The 23,132-nt window shown below is 35.1% G+C and overlaps 1 protein-coding gene across 1 annotated transcript in view; it reads right to left on the bottom strand.

The window, feature by feature from the left end:
* The window catches only part of Slc6a15 (solute carrier family 6 member 15), a 56,251-nt gene that overhangs the window by 20,253 nt on the left and 12,866 nt on the right, over positions 1-23,132 (bottom strand). Inside the window, exons 2-6 of the mRNA XM_021626431.2 lie at positions 15,836-16,289; positions 11,639-11,796; positions 10,481-10,607; positions 9,288-9,469; positions 1,905-2,015 (exon numbers count right to left, since the gene is read on the bottom strand). Coding sequence (XP_021482106.1) covers positions 1,905-2,015; positions 9,288-9,469; positions 10,481-10,607; positions 11,639-11,796; positions 15,836-16,124 — 867 coding nt within the window. The 5' untranslated portion in view covers positions 16,125-16,289. The remainder of the gene's footprint in view (positions 1-1,904; positions 2,016-9,287; positions 9,470-10,480; positions 10,608-11,638; positions 11,797-15,835; positions 16,290-23,132) is intronic.

Below are 23,132 nucleotides of genomic sequence, written 5' to 3'. Positions count from 1 at the left end.
TGCCACCGGTTTGAGGCCAGCCTGAACTAAGGTCGAGACTATCAGGGACTATATACACCCTGTCTGAAAGCAAACAAACTAAGACTAAGTTTACAATTATCAGAATTTTATATCAACACCTTAGAGCAGTGGTTCTTTACCTTCCTAATTCTGTGACCCTTTAATACAATCCTTCATGTTGTGGTGACCTTCAGTCATAAAATTATTTGTGTTGCTACTTCGTAATTGTAATTTTTGCTACTTTTATGAATCATAATGTAAATATTTTTTGGAGATTTTTGTCAAAGGGATAGTGACCCACAGATTGAAAACCACTTCCCTGGATAAACTAACACCATTTTATCAATGGTAACTGGAAAGTAAGCTGAAAAAAAAAGAAGGAAAAAGAAGAAGAAGAAGAAGAAGAAGAAGAAGAAGAAGAAGAAGAAGAAGAAGAAGAAGAAGAAGAAGAAGAAGAAGAAGAAGAAGAAGAAGAAGAAGAAGAAGAGAAAATGAAAGAAACTAACATTTTAATGTGGATCCCTAATGCTAAAGAAAAAAACGTTAATTTATGCTGAAATTTTAAATGCTAGATCCATTTAAATGTCTGTATCAGTTCTAAACTACGTACAAAAATAAAACTTCACAACTACACTGTATAACAACCAGTGGCAAGCTTGGAGAGTCGTTTCCAGAAGTTTACCCAGAAAAATTAGTTGCATTGAACTCAGGAAACAATTTCTTCAACGCTCTGAATATAAATAGTTTTGGTTATTAAGTATGTGAGGCTTGAAGTGGATATTAATTCTAACGAGGCCACAATTTATGATTCTCCAGCGGTGTTTCATTGAAAGTTCTAAATGGCACCAAATATTAAAGAGCACTTTTGAACTACAGAAGAAAACCAGACGCCCACGTCAGCATTTTTGCTCCTACAAAATGAATACAAACTCAGAACCAGACATGCAAAGAACACAGCTCCTTTTACCTCTGAACAAGGCAGCTGACAAAAAATTCCACAGAAGCTAATCCCTCCCGCCCCTGCTTAAAGGACCACCCTAGCTCCACACTTGTCCTTCACATAACCTCCAGTGTCTGAACCATCTTAACTGCATCTTATGACCTCCCTACCAGCATCTTAACAAGCTAATGGTGAGCCGATCCTCTAATTTGGTGAATCACAAAACACATGCACACCGAAACCTATTTCTGTTCTCTGTTGTTTAAAAACAACAAGGCATGATTAATTCCACAAGCTCTTTATGAACAATCAGAGTCGAGGTGCACAGCAGTATGTTTAGATCTATTTAATAGAACAGCAGTATAATTTCCAAACTCTCTATGAAGCCAATAGAAATTTTCCTGAAATATGTATGAGTCTATAAAAATTCCCAAGCTTACCACTATAACTATGACCCCAAAGGGGACAAAACATTCTCAAGAAAACATTAATTTTTATGAGATCATATTTTCTAGGAAATAGTAGGCTCATACCTAGAATCTCTGGATTTTAGATTATCTAACACGCAGACCCTCAGAAGATTAGTATTTCCATTAGTTCTTCTAACGGAAAGATACTGTTGTTGATGTTTCAGATAATCACTGATGCAAGATGGATATGAACCACTCAGGTAGAGGGTGATGAGTAAGTGCAGGTCAAAATGTCTCAAATTTATCAGTTTAAAACCTTAAACTATTTCATAAGGAGAGCATTTTCTCATTTAAATAATGACAATCTTCCTCAAGAACCAGAATAGTTGGTTTTTAAAAAAACTGGATATGGACTTATTTGAGAATACAGAAAAGTGGATGGTTAACATACTCTAATTTAGAAATCTAATATACTTATGTTAGGAAGAAACAGGCCTTAAACATAGACATGCTGACATTTTTATAATAAGTGTCATGGAAAATAAGATTCCTACCTTAGGAGTGAACATGTGTCGGATGCCATCTAGTGAACCATTTAAAAGGAGAGATCTGATTAGGAAGCATATAAGTACCACGTAAGGGAACAGAGAGCTAAAGTACATGATCTGCAAACAAAGAAAAGTAGCAGTAGGTGAGAAAGACTAATGACCAGTCTTATACTTCAAACTACACCCTTGATAGCCATTGTTTCTGTAGCAATATTAATAACAACTACTAATGTCACTTTTTAAGGGGATTGTTCTGGATCCAGACCGCTTTAAAGTCTTACTTTACACATAAATAAAACTTTGTTCAGACTGATTCATACTGCTGCAAATATGTAAAGGGTGCAACATAATTAAATACATGTATAAAATGTTTAAGATAATTAACATTTTAGGTTGGGAACCGTTAAACACTTCTCTTGTTATTATTTTATGATGCACAGTAAATTGGTATAAACTATATTCACCCCTGTGTGGTACAGAATGCTAGATTGTGTTCTTCCTTTTGTCTTTTGGGTGGCATTGTCCATCAGTTCTTTATTTTCCTCTTCCCTCCCCAGACTCTAGAATGACCTCTAAATCTGTGTAATAGACTTCTTTACTATCCAGACAGGAGAACACACAGAACTTGTCTTTCTCTTACTGATTTATTTCACTTAAGTTATGTTCCATCTGTATTTCTGTAAATGACAGGACTTCATCCCATTTAATAGATGAATAATATGCAGTGTGTGTGTGTGCATAGAATTTAATATATATTATATTTAGATATGCAGTGTGTGTGTGTACATAGAATTTTATATATATATTAAATATATATATATATATTTACCATCTATGCTGCTTCAAATAGCAGGACTTAATTCTGCTCAGTGACTGAATAGTATATCACTATGTGCCTGCGCATAAAAATTCAAACTTTACTTCCTTTGAATTGGTGAATAAATATGGTGTAGGATGAATGGTGTTGGCTGTTTATAATGCATCCACAAAAGCAGTATTAGGAAGGAAATGGCATGAACTTCCTAATAAATCCTGGTTCGTGTTTCACATCTATTTTGCGCAATGCTTCATGATGAATCAATCTGTAAAACTCCAAAAGTACTAAGTAATTTTTATGCATTGTGTTCAGTATAAAACCTTTAACCATATTTTCTGCAGTGTTTCCCTCTGAGAAACTCAGCAAATTGCTATCATGGAAAGGAACCATTTTATCCAGGCATTAACTATCTCCTTGAAATCTCCACGTGGTGATCTAATACCTCTAAAACTTTCCCACTGGAAAAGCAAACTTCTAAATTTCCCTCCAAACTGTGCCCCTCTATTTCAGGAATGGCCCCAGCTACTTTGTTGCTGAAGTCAAACATGCAGAAAGTTCTAAGACAATCTGCAATATGCTCATGGTTTTCAGATCAGCTTCCCAGCTGCATTATTTTCTGCTAAATGCACCCTAAGTGTTCTAATAGCATTGAACAAATTGCTAATTGTTCCCTCAGCCCAGTAAAGCTTTAAACTCCTGTGTTTTCTTCCTGCAGAACTCAGACTCTCAGGTCATTACCATCTGGTAGGTGCAGCATGATCAGCCACTCCCTGTAGGCATATTCCTCTGCTCCTCCTCCTCTTCACTACACTCGGATCCATCTTCTCCCAGAATTCTTTCTGAGTATCCCAAGTAAGACTGCTTTTTGTTTGTTTATTTGTTTTTTGTTTTTTTTTCCAAACTAAAATCCACCATCTTCTGTCACGTCTGCCACAATACAGGTGATGATATCACCTTGGAGATATTAGCATTAGGTTGGGTTATGTCTGTGGCAGACTGTAGCATGCTGAAGTGACCTTACTTGAGTTTTCTTATGCTCTGTCCAGTTTGCTGTTACTTAAGCTCTCTCTGGATGGAGGTCTTGTCTTTCCTGCTCCATAACAGATCTTGAAATCCTCAAACACTTGCAGACACAGAATAGCTGCAAGATATGTTTATGGGTAAAGGGAAATGAAGGGGAGCTGGGAGAATAAGGGGGAAACTGTCAAAGCAGAGGAAGCATCCCAGGAGGGAGCATGTGAGTTGAGAAACTATGAAGAACATATAACATAAAGAGAGTTGTTTGTCTGTGCTTCCTCTGTAGCTTATCCTCTGTAAGTCGTATTTCAACATGTGGAAGATAACAGGGACAAATTAGTTTTATGTATAGGATGTCAATATATTAAAATCAGTATTTTGCTGAAAGAATTCTATTTTCATTAGTGAAAACAAACATCTTTTCCATAAACTTAGACTGGCCTCTGCTTTGATGATATGGTTTCATTTTCATTTCCTCATTCCTCCTTATTAGGGTGCTTTCAGCAGCGGGGGTTACTTTTCTGTTTCTCTCTGATGACTTTAACATTCTTTCAATCTGCCAATTCCCTAGGTCTCATTTGATTGTAGTTTTCCAAAATTTTGTGGTTACCAAAATCATAAAGTCTTTTCCGCACACTTTTTAAAATCAAACTCAATTTGCTGCTCCATAAGTGACTTGGAAGACTCTCCTGATTCTCATTTAGTTTATTTCCTGCTCATCTTTCTTCCAGAGTCTCTGTGTTAGCTCTCCTCTGCATTCCAGAGATCCGATATCCATGCCCCTGCTCTCTGGAGTTTCCTAGAAATCCGATGTTATTGTTTGCTGAACTGTTAAATCTCTTCAGATCTTTACAGTGCTTATTATATAACAGCCCATCGCTTTAGCATTTTCTGCACACACTTCAGTGTCCATCCAAAACCAGGTAACAGTTCTTGCTTTATCTTCCTCCGACTGCGCAAACTGTGTCAGAGTCACAGAGGAGCACTTAGCACCTCGGGGCTTGAGACTGCTGGATTCTGTGCCTACCACCCCCTTCTCTGAACCTCCTGGTGAACTTTCCTTCAACAGTCTTAGGGACACCAGAAATTACCCACTTTGTGAAACCTCCCAAACTCCAGGATCATTTCAGTGATTGTCTTGTTCACGTTCTCTTTGCCTCTATTACCGTAACACAGCAATGAGCTGCCTAGCTACTTACACTGTAGACTTTTGGGGATAGAGACTGCTTAGTCAATATCTATATTTATTAGTGCACAGCATACAGTAGATCAAGAGAACTTATAGAAGGTTAAGGTTTCTTTTATGTACATATTCTCTAAAATACAAATTCTTTATTCCATACTATTTTAAAATTGTATCCTAATTGTGAGGTCCCAGTTATTTCCAGTTTCTTTTATTATTTCAACATACATTTGTTCTTAAATACACTAATCTGAATTTAGTGATAAGAATTTAACATGCATTCTTAAGAACAAAACAGAAATTTTTCGTTTACAGTGTGAAAAACTGTCAAAATTCCAAAGAGATGAACACTAATAAGTATGCCGAACCCTTGACTCTATTCTTCTCTAAGCAGATAAAGGTTTACATGTTCACATCTAAAATTCTAAGGGTTAAAGGAATGTGTCTTAAGTCAACTCTATACAAAGCACCTTTTTCTTAAACACAAACTTACATTTACACAAATGGCTATATTTTATATAAAAATCTTTTATAAGATTGCTAATAAAAAATTAAATCTATTGGTATATACCACAGATGCGTGTATATTGGTATCTGAAACTGCTTCATTTCATATAGCTACCTAAATCTTAAAGTCTTATACATTGTATACATTGGTGTTGTACACTTGTTACCTGGAATTATTTTACGAATTTGTGGTTTGCCTCTGTTATTAGAATGGAAACTTCATAAGTGTCCATGAGCCTTGTATAGTCTGAGAAGTACATTCTCTGTTCTTAGAATAGAGAAATGACATATGCTTCTTTATTTAATATTAAGCCTTCTTAGAGTTGTCACTTCATAGCAGTTAAATAAGTAAAAGATTAGTTTATCAACCAAAATATTATATAGGATGCTTCCGTTGTTACACTACTGAATTAGAAAATACATAAAAATCTCATAATTTTCTAATTATATTAAAATGTTGGTTATAAACACACACTCAGAAATAACCTTACTTTTGCTAGCTTAGTTGTTCTGTCTCTTATTGGTTTCTTGATTCTGGAAAGTTAACCTACTCCTTCTAAACTTATCAAATTTGTTGTAAATTAGAGCTAAAATCATATGAGCCATTTGATTGACAAACTAAACAAACCAATATATGCAACATATTTAACAGGGTAATACATTAATAATGAAAATATACCAACAAGAAACATCACCCTGGGGCTGGAAGCAAGTTGATGGCAATTTATATCACTCTTATATTCTGGGGGCAGGAATTCAGTAAGATGCTGTTTCTGTAATGAGGGCACACACAGCCTCTGAATGTAGCCAATGCTACAATACAAAATAAATAGATCAATGCAAATGTCCATGAGCCTTGTATAGTCTATGAAGTGCGTAATCTTACTATAGAGTAATGAAATATGTCTCTTTAATTTTAAGCCTCCTTAGAGTTGCCAACCAAAATAATTTTGGACTGTGTACTCTGGAGGTAATTAATTTCACTGTCACCAAGCTTCATTCCTAAAAAGGTTTTCTTCATTTGAAGATTTATAGTCCTTCTTTATTCCATCTATAGTCTGATATTGGGTCAGAGTCCTAGTCTTTGAAGCTGCACTGTCTCCTTTTTATTCAGCTAGATGTTGATTGTGATCACCGAACAACAATGTCTCCTCTCCATAATAAAGGCAGAATAATAAAAGCTAGACAATTCAGTGCTGCTGTTGCATTCTGGGGCATGTTTACCTGGCCTGAGAGATTACCAACATCCTTCCCCTTGTCCCTCACATGGCTTCAGTGAGCATTTCTTCCTCCCCAAACTGTGTATATTTGCATGTTTAAGAAACAATTTAAGGAATTCTCTTTAGCTGGGACTTCTCTACTTCTCTAGGACAATTTACACGTGCTTGCATCAGGCACTCTACTTAATGCTTACATAATTATTTTTTGAAGGCTTTTGTTTGATTGTTTAATACACATACAGAGCTTTAAATTCCTCCTTTCCAGCTCTGCTCTCACTCCTCCATCCTAAAGAACTGTGGACTTAAACATTCATTACTACTGGATTTTGTCCCAACTGTACTGCTAAACCATTTTTGTATAAGGATAAATAGCTCAGTGGAAGAGACCCTGGATTTTATGAGAGCATCTTGTTTCAAATAATGCCTCAAAGTCACTCACTCGCTAAGGTCCTCCCACTGGATTAGTAAATCACTTGCACTGCATAAATTGTACTCCATTCTACTGATACAATTTTATTGCACGACATTGTAGACAAAAACAGGAGAGTAACACCAGTATCCCTGGGAGTAAATTTCAAATAGTCTCATTATAAAAATTGTGAAACATTTGATATCACAAATGTATCAATTAACTTGAACCAATTATCGTATATTTTCCTAAAAAGTTGTAACATCAACTTTGCATTTCATACATGTATACAATCAGAACTTAAAAATATAGCAAAAGAGAAACTAGTGTACTTTTTTAAAGGAAGAAATTAGTCTTTAAGTGGCAAAAAGGCACAAATCAGAAATCCTTAGCGAACTTGATCGTGACAACTTTTAAATATTTATGGCAGATCAGAGGAGGCATAACATTACCTTAGCATTTATGTACACGTGGTTAGACATGGCTTAAGAACTTATTCCTGTATTTATAATCTAACTTCAGTAATTCTTACATAGCTAAGGTGCCCTCAATCAAAACAGTGTCTAAAATTACTAAGTTGCTGTTAACCTTAATAACACTTACAAAAGATTTAAAGCCGTTTAGTTGTGTTTGCTATTATGTTCACTTATTTATATGAAAAATAAGTAACAGCTACAACCAAAAAAAAAAAAAAAAAAAAAAAAAAAACAAAAAACGGGGGGGGGGGGTGTCAAGCCAAGTGTGATTCACATGTTAAAATGGCATCAATATTTTTTTTTTTACTAAAATTAAACTAACAGGTAGCAAAAGTGAACTAGATCAACTTCTGTATACCCTCATCCCATCCCCAAGTCATCATTTGGTGGGCAGCAATACATTAAGAAGCAACAGAGCGTGTTCCATACCAAGGGCTCTTCAATTAAAGACAGTAAGACAGCATTACTACCATATAGGAAGCAGGAAGACCCCATCTCAGGAAAAGCTGAGCTATATATATTAAAAATAAAACTAAGAAAAAAATGAAAGGGAATAATAAAATAATAATAATAATAATAATAATAAATAACCCCTTTCTCTTCTCTCTTCATATTTATGTGCTTATTTGAGTCCTGGGACTGATTCCTCATGAACTTAAGCAAGTTACCTAGTTTCCCAAGCCTCTTTTTAAAGTCAGTAAAGTGGGTCTGAAAGTACTAACCACATCTTAGAGCTTTTAGGATTAAGTAAGATAAAAACTACTACTAAACAAACAAGCATGTACTAAGCATCAGTGCCTAATACAGGCTCAAATAACCTGTGCCAATATTACTTTATTATTATTATCAACATGCTTTATTGTTATTAATTATTCTTATCACTGATAATAGTAGAATAGCCCAACTGTCACTTTTCCCACTGCTGCTAACCTATGATGCCCACTTAGGCTGAAAAGATACATTATCGCAGCCATACATTGAGAAGAAAAATTATAATATACTGTTAGGGGTCAGAGAGAAGAGCCAAAACTGAAATCTTGATATGAAGCAGCTGAGAGATGAAAAGAGCTTTAAAACAATGGCAGTGATAAGAATAGGATTTAATTCTTTTAAAAGCAAAAGGATGAACACCATTACATCCCTAGTGCATCATTTTAAATGAAAACTATGTAGTTGTCACACTTCACATAATGTCTTTTTCAAGCACAGTATCGTAACATTTTTATTTTGACTGAAAGGCATGGTCTTATCATCTTTTATTTATTCTGTGTTCCTAGTTTGAATTATTCTAACTACTTGAAGACAAAAAGAACTTTAAGAAATACTCAACAGCACATAAACTCAATGTTTATTATGCAATTATTTCTTAAAAAAGGAAATGATAAAAAGGTAACAAAAAGAAAAAGTAAAGTCTTCATTTCATCAACTTGCATGAGTATAGCTGACTTGTTTGTACTCAGAGAACTAAAGCATCAGATGATGAATAAATTGCAAAATAAACAGACTTTTAAATATGAAAAGTTTTTTCAAGATTTTGCTGGAATAAAATATTATAAATGACATTAAATGTTACTATAAAGCATGTTAATTGTTACTTTTTTTTACACAGTTTTTAAAATATCATATTTCGGCCAATATGGAAATACCTAAAGGAAGTATTCAAGAAATTTGTCAGTTGAATTTTAGGGGAGAGCCGGAAGGGATTGATAGAACCTACAAATGGTGCTTGACAGAATCAGGAGAGATTCTAACATACTAACTTTTCCAGATGACTGAATGCCTTTGATCATGGCCAGACAAACCATGACCCAGGCAGCCAGCAGGCAGACAGTCATCTTCCAGTTCAAGCCTCCACTTTCGGAGATGGAACTAGTGATGTTCAGTGCTTCCCGGTACCAGTAAAAGGTGGTGGCGGAACTCTTTTCACATTCTGGTTCGATATCTGTGGGGAAAAAAGAGAAAAAAAAAGCATAAAAAAGCAATCACTCAGATTTTATGAATAGTAATGAGTAAAGCTGAGTTTTGCTCTGCAAGCCCATAAGACAGTTCTTACCATTTCCTAGACAAAACGTTAATCTGATGACAGCAATCATGTTTGCAGGGAGCAGCAAAAATATGAAAACTTTGTAAAATCAGGAAACAGGTAACTTCTTTGATATTTATTGAGAATTCTTAAAGAATATGTGAACTTCTTACAGAAATAATTAAAATAAATAAATAATGTCTCACCTTCCAGACCCATAATTATCTGATACATTAACACAGCACAGTGAAATGTGGTATAGCTTCTGACCAAAGGGATTTTGTTGAAAAGCTAGAATTATGCGATATGTGATAGAAATGTAAATTTCAAAGTTTTTTTTCAGAATTGTCACATGAAAACTAATGTAAATTATTGTGCTAATAAAACAACATTTTCATATATTGGAATTTCATATGGTAATGTTTTATATATACTTCATTAAATAAAATGCTTCACTTGTATTTTACTTTCTTAAATGCGGCTAATAATAAATTTTAACTTCATAAGTGACTTGCCTTCTAATTTATGCAGTTGTCAATACTGTTTTATTGCATAAAACAGTAAGTTCACTTCAGTTAGTGGTTTGTTTCCTTCTTGTAGATTTTAATGATAATAAGGCTTATCAGGAGTGTACATGGTTTACAATACAAAGCTTGCAAGCTTAGAGTCTTTTAACCTAAAGCCTTAAGTACATTAAATTAACTTAAAAGAGTCAGTCAAATTATACAGTAACTACTTTATCTATAAGGTTGGACTGCTCCAATTATTGAAAAAAAGTGGCCATTCCATAAGCAGAAGAAAGCTTGTTACAATGCTCATTTCAGGGGGGATTTTCCCACTCACCACAGTATTAGAAAAGCCAAAAAGAAAGTTTATGCCTTTACTAATTTTTTAAAAGTTGTATGTAAAAGACTATAACATATGTCTTACAAGTATGAGATGCATTTTTCACCAAGGGGCACTGATCCCAAGGAAGAGGTTGTTGGAAAGACTGAGAAAAGTAAAACAATGTCCAGCCAATGATTACATTGTAGTAGAGAGCCACAAAATAGCACACCTGCAAAAGAAAAGAACTGGAAATCAGTCTGGCTCTTTCTCAGAAAGGTGGGAAGACACAGCTATACCATTCCTGCGCATACAACTTAAAGATATTCTATCATAAAACAAGGACATTTGCTCAACCATATTCATAACAGCTTTATTCGTAATAGAAAAAAACTAGAAATAACTGAAGAATGGATTCAGAAATTTTGGTATACTTACACAATGAATACTACTCAGCTATTAAAAACAAGGAAAACATTAAATTTGCAGGCAAATTAATGGAACTAGAAAACATTATCTTGAGTGAAGTAACACAGACCTAGAAAGATACATATGGTATATACTTACTTATAAGCAGATTTTACTCATATAGTACAGGATAGACTACTACAATGCACAGACCCAAGAAAATAAGTCCAATGGGCATCGCAGACTTCATGTGGGCATACTAGTTAGGGGAGTGGGGTATATCTTTGAAATGGACTATTTTGCCTGCTTTTTGATTACTTTCCCCTCATGGAACAGTCCCACCAGGTCACAGGGGAGGAAGAACTCAGTCCTCTTGTGAATATATGAGCTGGGGTGTATGAGTAGGGGAGCTCCCTTATTCTGAGGAATATGAGAGAATGGATATTGGAGGTAAGGTAGGGCTGAGAGGAGAGGAAGGAGGGGGCTATGACCGAGATGTAAATTGAATTAATAAAAAGAATGTGATCACATCATGCATCCTCTGCCACAGCCTTTAAAAGAGTGAGGAGGAACTCACTCCATCTAACAATTTTTAAGTCTTGAACTGTTTTTTTCTATCTGAAAGACATTATCTTATCTTTAAAATAATATTTTAATTAAACTTTTAAAATACATTATAAAATTTATTATTAATGATCATAAATAGTTTTGTATAGTGAGTGTTCTGTGTCCCAGTTGATTCTAAAATATGATTAGAGAGCTGTACAGAGACAGATATTTGGAGATTACAGAGATGAAGATTACATTAATCCAAACCAGCCCAGGTAAGAGCAAAGTTCACCAGAAGAAACTTACAACACAGCTTGCGAATCCAATCCCACCCAGTTTAGGGCTTATGTAATTCCAAACCCCAATGCTGCCTCTTCGGATTCTTTGACCCACAGAAAGTTCCAAGAAAAAGAGGGGAATTCCTATTACCAGAAGTAGTATTAAATATGGTAAAAGATATGCACCTAGAGAGATAAGAACAAACAAAATTTGTCATATTTTCAATAGTCATAGTATATACTGACACTAATCATTTCATGAAAAGCAATATTTGGGGTTTTTCTATAATACAAATAGAGGTCTTTGAAGAAAACATAACTGATTTTCTTTAAGCTTTTAAAAGTTTGAACCCTTATTACACAGGTCTGATGACCTGAGATTTATTCCTTCCACAGCAACTGATTCCTAAAACCTCCTCTGACCTCTGTATGAATGTCCCCAATACACATGTGCACCATGTGTGCACAAACACACATATACAAAGTAATAGCAAAGTTTAACATTTTAAAAAAAGTAGCTAAATGATATAATTCTCACGAAAATTAACCCACTTTCCTTTTCTTTTTTCTTTTTTCTTTTAATTATTATTATTTATTACAGATTATTCACTTTGTATCCAGCTGTGGCCCACTACCTCTTCTCCTCCTAATTCTACCCTCCCTCCCTCTTTTCCCTCTATGCTCCTCCCCTAATTCACTGATAGGAGAGGTCCTCCTCCCCTTCTATCTGACCCTAGCCTATCAGGTCTCATCAGAACTGTCTGCATTGTCTTCCTTTGTAGTCTGGTAAGGCTGCAGCCCCTCAGGGGGAGGTGATCAAAAAAGCGAGCCACTAAGTTCATGCCAGAGACAGCCCCTGCTCCCCTTACTAGGGTACCCACATGGAGACTGAGTCTAAGGACTGAGCAGGGGTTTTAAGTCCTCTCCATGCATGGTCCTTAGTTGGGGTATCAGTCTCTGTAGTTAGCTTCATTTGATAATTAAAGATCAGTTCTTTAAAACAATTCTTTTTGTCAGTAGGCTTCATAAACTCAAATCCGTCTTCACACAGTGTTTACAATGTTATTTACTGAATACTAACCTAAACTCATTTTAAATCCTGTATTCCAAAAGCATGAATTGAGCTCAGTGGCATTTGACAGAACTAAAACTTTTTGTATTCTAAATAAAGTAATACCATAGAAGAGCAAATACCTAGTCTGGAAGACAGAAAAAGGAAAAAAAATAATTTCTAACAAAGACAATATAATTTTTTCATATACATTACCATAAAAATTTCACTTGAGGAAGTATATGCTTTTGTTTCCAAAATCATGACAAAGTGTTTGAAAAAGTGAAACTGACACACTGTTTATCTGTTATTAATGTATATGTGCTGTTATATTCATAGCACAACACTCATAGTCAAGGAAATAACCATTTTTTTATCAAAATCACATGTAAATTATTACTCATGGCTTGCAAATCAACTGAATAGCTTGGTAATGTTACCCTTATGTTTTATCGATAAGACAAAATTTATGTACATACATTTTAATATGAGGTCATTACAAATTACTGTGAAATGACCTATACACTGGACTTAATACTTTCAAATTTCTCGGCTGGTAGCCTACCTCTGGGTCATGGATACATAAACCCTGTCACAAAGGAGTAAAGTGAAGAGAGCTAAAGCAGAGCACTGGTTGTGTTCCTCTATCTTCCATGGGTGTACAGGAACATGTGCCTGTAAAATGCATGTGCAGGACTTCACATACCACACAGACACATACACGCACTCACACACGCACACTCAAACACACAACACGCACTTAGTGTGTTACAAGTGCAATCTTTCATATGTATGAACTGAGCTTGAGGAAATGAGGCAGTTAGAGAAAGATCACAAGGCTTCGAACAAGGGAAATAGCCAGGCTTCCAACTGTCAGAGTGACTGAAAAATATGAGACACCGTCTATGTTCTAATACTGTTCAACCCTGTGCATTAAATGTAATATCTACACTAATCCACATGTGTATTAGACTTGGGTTTGTTTTCCTGTTATCCAAAAGACGCTTCAAATGATTTGTGAATAAGGATTTGAGATAGTTTTGTGTTTAATAAGATATTCCTTAGCTGTCTAGAAAACTATACTACACATTATTTGTCCCTCTCCAATCCAACCTGTGTCTCATAAGAAATGCAATATTGCTCTCTATTTTCATTTGTAGGCAAGAAATCAATAGCAGAAAGAGTACTTTGACTTTTACATTTATCAATGTAATAGAGGGATTCATCTTGATAATAACTGACAAATAAATTTCAGATTCTTAGTAGCTCTCCATCAAAGCTGAGATCATACTAAGAGGAGTAAAACCTGATTTTAAACTGAGGCTTCCTTCATCCTTAGTAGGACATCTTGTAAGGTGGAGAGAGTGAAATGTCTTAACATCAGAATTTACTTTCTGCCAGTGTTAGCAATTGAAATGTGTAGTGAGTAATATACAACAACAACAAAAAAAAAGCATACAAGCAAGCAAACAAATGAAAACAAATTAAAAAGCAGTCATACACAGGTGCTAATTTTTGACACCATAAGTAATGCTCATGTGTTATTATCAATTTCCTAGAGAAATACTGTTTTCTGAGCAAGAAGTAGTGTGAGGCTCACGTCATATAAAATTAAATTCTTAGCTCGCAGGAAGATCTGTTATCTAGTTTACTTTCCCAAACCTGTCACTGTGTCCTGAGTGGAATTATCTAACCATCTCAAACCTACTTTAATCACCACAATACCACATTTTATTTTGGCAACTAAGAAAAAGTTGTGGATGGATAGTTACATTCGACCTGGTGTGTGGGGGTTATAATTACTGCCAAATAGAACAATATTTGTTTTCATACAACCAAACTATCAAAGACCAGAACAAAATATCAAAATAATCCTTCTGATATTTGATAATAAAATACAATCATTATAGAATATATATGCTTGTGTTTGTACATGTAGGGGGAGGAAGGTCACTTGTATATAGAGGCCAGAGGACACTATTAAGCATCTTCATCTATCAACATGCACCTTTTTTTTTGAGACAAGACCTTTCACTTACTGTTTTGGCTGGACTGTTTGTCTGGCGAGCCCCAGGGATTCACCTGACTCGCTGCCATGAGCATTCGAGTTTCAAATGTATGCCACCATGCATGGCCTCCATATCTGGTGTAGGGAATTCAAACTTGTACGCCATGTACTTTTCCTGCCCAGCCATCTTCCCAGCCCAGAATATGTATTTTTATCCATATTTACTTCAGCAGAATTCATATACATATATTATAAAATTTAAAAACAATCTGGTTTATTTTTCCCTTGAGCTGGGAGTTGAATCTGTGATCTCCTGTGTGGTAGAAAAGCATTTCCCTCTTGAGCCACATCTAGAGATCTCTCACTGCTTTGGTAGGACACTACAGAAGTATTAGGATTTTCTCCTTTGTATTCACTTAAAAAATAAACAACTGGATATTTTTAGTCAGCTTTTTATTTCTTGTTAAAATGTTGAAAATTATGTGCACACATTTACACAGTAAAAATGTTGATAACCCCAAAAATATTTTTTGTTTAAAATTAAGAGTGTTCTCTTTTTTAAAAGTATCTGTTGAAAGTGGACATACTATTACAGAACTGGAATCAAAGGTGTAAAGTCCATAAGGCTAAAAAATGCCTGGCGTTATGGTAATTATGTGGTTCAGCTTGGTCATATGAGTTCTCAAAGTGCTAGCCCGAATTTAAATATCATAATCATTTTAAATTCCATGTTAGTGCTCTTTTGGCTAAAGAATGAAACAATTTAACATTCAGGGGTAATAAGTCATGGAGAGAACATTCATGCTCCCTCATGTTGTTGGCTTTAGATTCTTATTGAAAACAAAAGTCTGGCATACATAAAAAACATACCACGTGTTAGAAAAGTTCTCGTCAGTACGTTAGCAATGTTTATAGTATCCAGGGAAGAAGTTTGAGAATGTGTTACTTTAAGCAATTCCTGAGATTTGTAGGACGCCAATCTGTTCCTATGGAAACTTGATCTGAACACAGAGCTGGGCTGGCTTCCCACAAATGAGTCTCCCTAGCTTTGTAATGGAATTCACAATTTCAGAAATAATGAGACTTCAGGGACAATGGGAGCTACCTGAAATAACGAACTCCAGTAGTGTAGCAATGCAACATTAAAGCAAAAGAACAGGACTTACCACCACCATTCTTCTGACAGAGGTATGGGAATCGCCACACATTCCCCAGACCTACAGAAAATCCAACTTGTGCCAGAATGTACTGCAGCTTACTGTTCCAAGCGGGCCTCTCATCATCAACTTCAGATCCGTCTTCAGCATCGGCATCTTTCTCTTCTTGAACATCGACGATTAGTTCGCTCTTCTTGAAAGCATCTTCTGCTGAGTCCTCATTGGACAGAAGGTCTTTGACAGACTCAATGACTTCATCATCTAAATCTCTCTTTACCACTTTGCTATTCTTAGGCATTGGAAAGTATTCTTCTTAAAGACTCCCTTGAGGCAAATATATGTATTTATATTAAAATGTTAATTAAAATTAAGTAAATCTGAGAATAATATCATACAAATCCTTGATTTGAGGTGAGAAATTCTTTTGGATCCTGGATGTAATCCCAATACTCTGTATATATACCTGTGAAATACAAAGTTGAAATGTGGTATTTAACAATGAAAAATAACAATACTTCAAGATCCTTTCTTGCTCAATTTTATGATTAAAGTCTCTTTCTAAGACAGTAAGACATAATTGATCTTGGTCATTTAGAGCTCAGTAATTTCAAAAGTATATAGATTAGAATGTATAAGAGGTTCACATATATTTTCTTTTATTTAAAAATCTTCCTTGAAAAATATACTTTAATCTCCATTTAAATGTACAGTATATAGGCTGTTCATTATTAGTTATGTTTTACAATTCTTAATATATTTTCTCTCTAACTCAAGTAAATTTATTATATATATATTTTTTTCTGATTACAAATTATATTTACATATACAAACATATGAAGTTACAGGGTAGACTTGAAGATATAGACAGACAGATATCTATGGGCAAAGTAGATGATTTAAGAAAGAGATGATTTAAGAAAGACTTATAGTGTGTACTTGAAGATATAGATGGATAGACAGACAGACAGATAGATAGATAGATAGATAGATAGATAGATAGATAGATAGATCTATATATAGATATTCTCCATTCATTTATTTACTTACTCATTGTCCATTCACAAACTTGTTATTAACTGTGAGGTCATCCTATAAATTGCAATAATGAAACATGCAGGGCCCACTTTTATGGATCTAATATCTAATAAAGAGAAGTGTGTCTTAAATAACCAAACTACAACAAAGTATTTCAGTAAGATTTTGTCTACTAAATAATGGCAATGAACTAAATAAACCAAGTACGTCTCTTCCACACTAACATTTTAGACTGGGGTATGATAACTCCCTTTTGTTCTGATCTACTGAATTCTATTTTGTCATGAAATTCACATTTTTTCCAGCAGTGTGTAACAAAATTATACATCTTGCCTGTCAGCCCTTGATGAAAACCACTCATGTACTCAGTCACCTTTTAAAGAGGTCAGCACTGTTTACATGCAGATATGTTTTATGCATGTTTTATGTACCTGTTTCATCTGCTTTTCCATATGCAAAAGACAGGAAATATAGTATATGAATATAAAGTGGGAATGCTGTCAAACTGATTGGTAGATGACACCGTGAAGTTTAGGAAATCTATCGTGCATTTCACAACTTCCCACCTCTATTTAGACTTTCCCTATCATTTGTTTGTTTGTTTTTGTAAAATATAGTATTTTTTATTTTTATTATTAGTTACATTTTTTAACTCTGTATCCCAGCTATATCCTGTTCCCTCATTCTTTCCCAACCCCACCCTCCTTCCTTCAACTCCTCTCTGTCCCTTTCCAAGTCCACTGCTTGGGGAGGCCCTCCTCCTTTTTCATCTGACCCTGTTTTATCAGGTATCTTTGGGACTGGCTGCAAAGTCCTCTTCTGTGGCCCAGCAGGACTGCTCCTCCCTTGGGATGTGGGGAGGTCAAAGAGCCTGCCATTGAGTTCCTGTCAGAAATAGTCCCTGTTCACCTTACTATGGGAAACCAATTATCCCTATCATATCTCCTTACTACATTTCATCCTAACTGTAATGTCCCTAGTTCCTAATCTTTCCAATTTAAGTATTATCTAACACTTAATTTTGTGCTATAGCAGAAGACTTGTTGTAACGGATTCCAAAACCTAAATTATGCACAAACTTTTCTCCCCAAAGATGTTTTTCAACATCTCTTTTAAACCATAAATCTTAGTCTAAGAAGTAAATTTTTTCCCAGCTATCTTCATTTACTTTTCAGTGTAAGGAAATGGTTTACTTTATTAAAAAATGCATTCCATTGTAGAATTTCTCCCCTCACAAATGTGTCATTATGATGAATGAAATAGTATTTTATGAACACAAGAAACAATGGCTTAGAGCTCAAAGAAGTTGCAAAAGCAGGAAGACAAATACAGAATGTAAGTACAAATGAGGGAATGGGTAAATCAAAGCTAAGTAACAAAGAGATCACATGGGTAAACCAAAGCTAAGTAACAAAGAGATCACATATAACAATTACTTTTGGCTGGAGAAATGGCTCAGAGGATAAGAGCACTGATTGCTCTTCCCAAAGGTCCTGAGTTCAATTCCCAGCAACCACATGGTGGCTCACAACCATCTAAACATGAAATCTGGTTCCCTCTTCTGGCGTGCAGGTGTACATGCTAACACACATTGCATAAGTAATAAATAAATCTTAAAAAAAAACAATTACTTTTGTTATAAATGTCATTTGAAAATATTCCATTCTATAAGAAAAGTGAAGAGTCCTGTGAGGCAGTAGATTGGTGAATTAGACTACAGGATCATAAGATTCAGTCATATGGGATAGAGAGAGAAAAAAGAGAGAGAGAGCAAAGATTCCCCCCATAAAAAAGACATGCAGTACCTGGGACTTTAATCAATAGGAATTACAATTTATGTTTTGTATAACTTATGTGGAGGGACAGGTAAAAATTAAAACAATGTATCAAATTGGGAAGTAAAATAAGAGGAATAAGTACAAATACACGTTTAAATGTTATATCTTACAAAATGTAGGATTATTTAGAAAGCACACTCATAATGTAAAAGAAGATATTTTTCTCTACTTCGCCATTCCTTCTTGGTCTCACATAAGCTTTCTTTTTTTATGATAATGGAATCTTACAAGAACTGATTTGTCCATGAGACATATCAATGGCAAACATTTAAATCTAGTTTGTAAAGACAGGCCTTCTGAAGTTGAATCTCCTCTCTAAATCTTAAGCATTTTATGATCGTGGCCAAGTTAAGTAACTCATTTATAAATTGAGAATGATAATAAACTTGCCCACCAAAGCTTCTTTCGAAAATAAAAGGAGAAGGTGTAATAAATGTCCACTTTCACTAGTGTGATTATGTTCACTCTTTGGCTGTATTAGTTTCATGTCCTGAATAAATATAAATGTTTCACATTTAAGAAGGGTTTTTTTTAGAAGGTTTTTTTTAATTTTAATTTTCATTTCATTTTATTGCTACATACCAGGTTATTTCAAAATCTACTGACTTCAAGCAAAGCAGAAGTGTTAACTGTGTGTGATTTACTGACTCACTAAGGAGAGCTGGGTTTACACGGATAGCTGTTGCGCTGGTTGTGGCATGCTGTATTGCTGCAGCAACGACTCCTTTCAGCTCCAATATAGTAGCCTGAGTGTCTCTACCGCAACCAGGTAGGAGACAAACTAGAATTCAGGTCACTGTGTTTCTTCTAGGGACAGCCTTTCCAAAATGCTGGTTCCCACTGTCTATATTGTAAACACAGATTACCAGCTCTAGCCTATAGAAGGTAAGTTCGAGAAACTGCATTAGTAAGCCACTGAACCATATTTGAAAATGACTCACTGGTCAGAGGCAGGCTCACAAAAAGAAATCCACACTGACTTGAATAAAATAGATATCTAGATCTATGGAACAGAATAGAGGACACGGAGATAAACCCACACAGCCATAGCCATGTTATTTAAATGACAGCCTATTCAACACACAGAGCTGGCAAAACTGAATATCTACCTTCAGAAGAATAAATTTAAATATATATATTCATATATATATCATATTCTGTAAAATCGGTCTTAATTTAAAATCAACCTGAAATTTAAATCTGAAACACTGAAACTTCTAGAAGAAAACAGAGGACGCACTTCAAGCTATAGGCAAGAACTTCCTTAGTACAACACTAACAGCACAAGGAAAATGTTTAATTAAAAGTTACATAAAAATCTAAAAGTATGCACATGAAAGAAAAGCGTCAGGACAGTGACCAAACAGTCTATAAGAAAGGGAGAAAAATCTTTGACAACTAAACTGAATATAAGACTCTAATATCTGAAATATATAAAGAATTGCAAAAGAAAAAAAAATAACATTTGCCAAAAATAAATGGGCCAATCAACTAATCAGGAAGTTTTCAAAAAAAAAAAAAAAAAAAAAGAAAGAAACACATGTAGTCAAAAATCATTTAAAATGTGGTAAATATATCAAAAGAAAGAGTCCTTTACAGTGGGATGAGGGTAAGCTGACATAGCCGTTGTGGAGATCAATATGAAGTTTTTCACATATATTGAAAGTAGAACTGTGAAACACAGAAATTGCACTCCTGGTAAAAATCCAAACGACTATTTCTGGCCACAGAGATACCTGTACACCCATGTTTGCATTGCTTTATTCACAATAACCATGGAGTTGAGTCAGCGGAGATTGGACAATGTATATGTAGCACATATTCACAATGGAATTTTACTCGGCCATAAAGAAAAGTGAAATTATGCAACTTACAGGTAAACAGAGATATCTGGAAACAAAATTGTGTTAAGTGAACCATACTAGGCTTAGACACAGGCCATATGTTCTCTGTCATGCAGACATTATCTACTAATATTCCATATGTATATTTATTTGAAAGTGAATGTAGTTCAAGCAGTGAACCAAGAAAGGGCCCATAGGATAGAAAAGGTCTTAAGAAAGGGACCTAGGGAGGATGGTCAAGCACATATTATTTGAAAGTGTAATGGAACGTACTGAGAATGAAAAGGTAAAGGAGATTCAAAGGGAGGTGGAAGACAGGAGCAGGCAAGAATAATCAACTACTACAAGAAATATTTGAAGCCATAATGAAGTCATAATGAAGCCATTTACGTTGCTAGCTGATTTTTTGAAGAGTTTTGTTTGTTTGTTTGTTTGTTTGTTTGTGGGTACTTGAGAAAGAGTCTCACTATAGAGTTCTAGCTCTTCTTGAACTTATTTTGTAAATCAGGCTGGCCTGGAACTTACAGAGATCCACCTCCCTCTGTGACTCAAGGGCTAGGATTAAAGGCCTGAATCAACAACACACCTGTCCGAGTTTATCTTTAAATAGAAATAAAGAAGAGATAAATCCCATTTTTTGAAGGAGAGGGCAACAAAGTCATATGTCGAAGAGTGTATGGCAGAGGAAGGGAAAACTACCATCAGCATCTTTGAAAATAATGTTCCATGTTTCCTATTAGATTATCTTTCTTGTTTTGAATCATAAGGAGAAGCATTATCAAAAAGTTGGTAGTTAATTCAGATACAATGATCATGTGTACCATGGGCAGAGCACAACTACTTCTGTAGTCATGGATACTGCTTTCTGTCTTTTAGAATTACTTTTATTCTTTCCACTTTCCATCCCATTGCCAAGCAACCTGTTGTGTCTATGAGGCTTGAAATTAAACCGGTTTCTTTTTGTTTCTTTGCCAGCATCAGTTTCCACAACTTGCAAAACAAGAACTCTAAATAAAACATCACTTTTAAATGTCATTTTTATCTCTGTGCTAAACTGTGTATAAGAATAACCCACTTGTAAAACATATTGAGAACCTTATTGTTTGAATTTGTATTTAAACTTTTCCATGGCTACATATTTTCATTGATTTAATTATATAAACACATAAGTTTTCAGAATAAAATTCCTTTGAAACACTTAGAAACTGACCAAAAACCCTTTGTAACCAATACATATTCCCATTAATACTACTTTATATTTTCTTCTTGTTACAGAATGCTTTACCTATTTTGGGTCTTTGTCTTCCCACATATGTTTTGAAATCAGCTTGTCAAAGTCTACCAGAAAACAAAAATAAGAAACTGTGAGACAGCCCAGCTAGAAAATATACTCCCCACCAGGCCTGATCAGCTGAGCTTGTTACAAAGTACCCATGTAGTAGATGAACAGAAGCAACTCTTGCTGCCTCTCACCTACACATGAATGCCATGGTATGTACACACACACACATACATGCAGAGAGAGCGAAAGAGACAGAGAGACACACAGAGAGAAAGAATTTAAGAATTAAAATTTTAAAACATAAATAATTAACTAAAACCAAAACCCAAATGTATTGGTATTTTAAACAGTATTGCATCAATTATACAAATTTATTTGGTAACAATGGCATCTGAAAGTTTAGGTTTTCCAGTTTGTAATTTGGCATATCATTATGTTTACAAGAGTATTCCTCAATTTTACTAAACAGTGTTTCATAATATATTTTGTTAAATGTCCCTAGTTACCTTACATTTTTATATTATTGTAATTATTTCAGACTGTTTTTACTGTATATAGAATAAAGGTGATTTTTAATTCTCACATTCTCTTCTAAGGATAATAAATTAGATTTTGTCATCTTTATGATCATGTTATCAATAGAGATAATTTAATGTATGCTCTTTCAACATAATATTTTTTGATTCTCTGTGAATTTCACATCATGCATCCCAATCATACTCTTTTTCCATTCCTTCCATGTCCACCCCCAAGTCTTGTGTCCTCCCACACCCAAAAGGTAAAAATAGTAACAATAATGATAAAATATCAAAAAGTATACTATATATACTCTATATACTCACTGGAGCACAGTGGAACTCTCAGTGGCCTGCTCCTTAAATACAGCTGCACTCCCATCAGAGGTCATCAATGGTGGAGAGCCAAACTTCAGCTTCCCGGTTTCTGTGGCTTCCTGTCTAGGCTGTTACTGAGGGAGGCGTAGTTGGAGTAGGGTAGGGGTTGTCACAGAAACTTTCCATGCCCCTCTCAACTGTGCCTTCACAGTCATTACAGCAAAAGCAGCCCCCCTGGCTTTTCTCAGTAATTGGCAGCATGGGATCAAGAACCTCCAGATGGTTTCTGGCTAGAGCTTATACTGCAAACATGACTCCAGGCCTGCAATGTGACCGCTGACCTGGACAAGGCCCTACGAGGGAGCATGGACTGCAGATATCAACATTACCTCGGGTGGCAAAGCAGGCCATTCACACCCGTATGGCACCTGGAGGCACCTCAACCTACTGATGTTAATGTGGTTTCAAGCTGCA

Source organism: Meriones unguiculatus, chromosome 2 (genome assembly GCF_030254825.1).
Source record: "Meriones unguiculatus strain TT.TT164.6M chromosome 2, Bangor_MerUng_6.1, whole genome shotgun sequence".
In the NCBI taxonomy this organism is placed as follows: Eukaryota; Metazoa; Chordata; class Mammalia; order Rodentia; family Muridae; genus Meriones; species Meriones unguiculatus.
The sequence above is the reverse complement of the archived record's forward strand: the minus strand, read 5'-3'. Positions and strand labels throughout refer to the sequence as shown.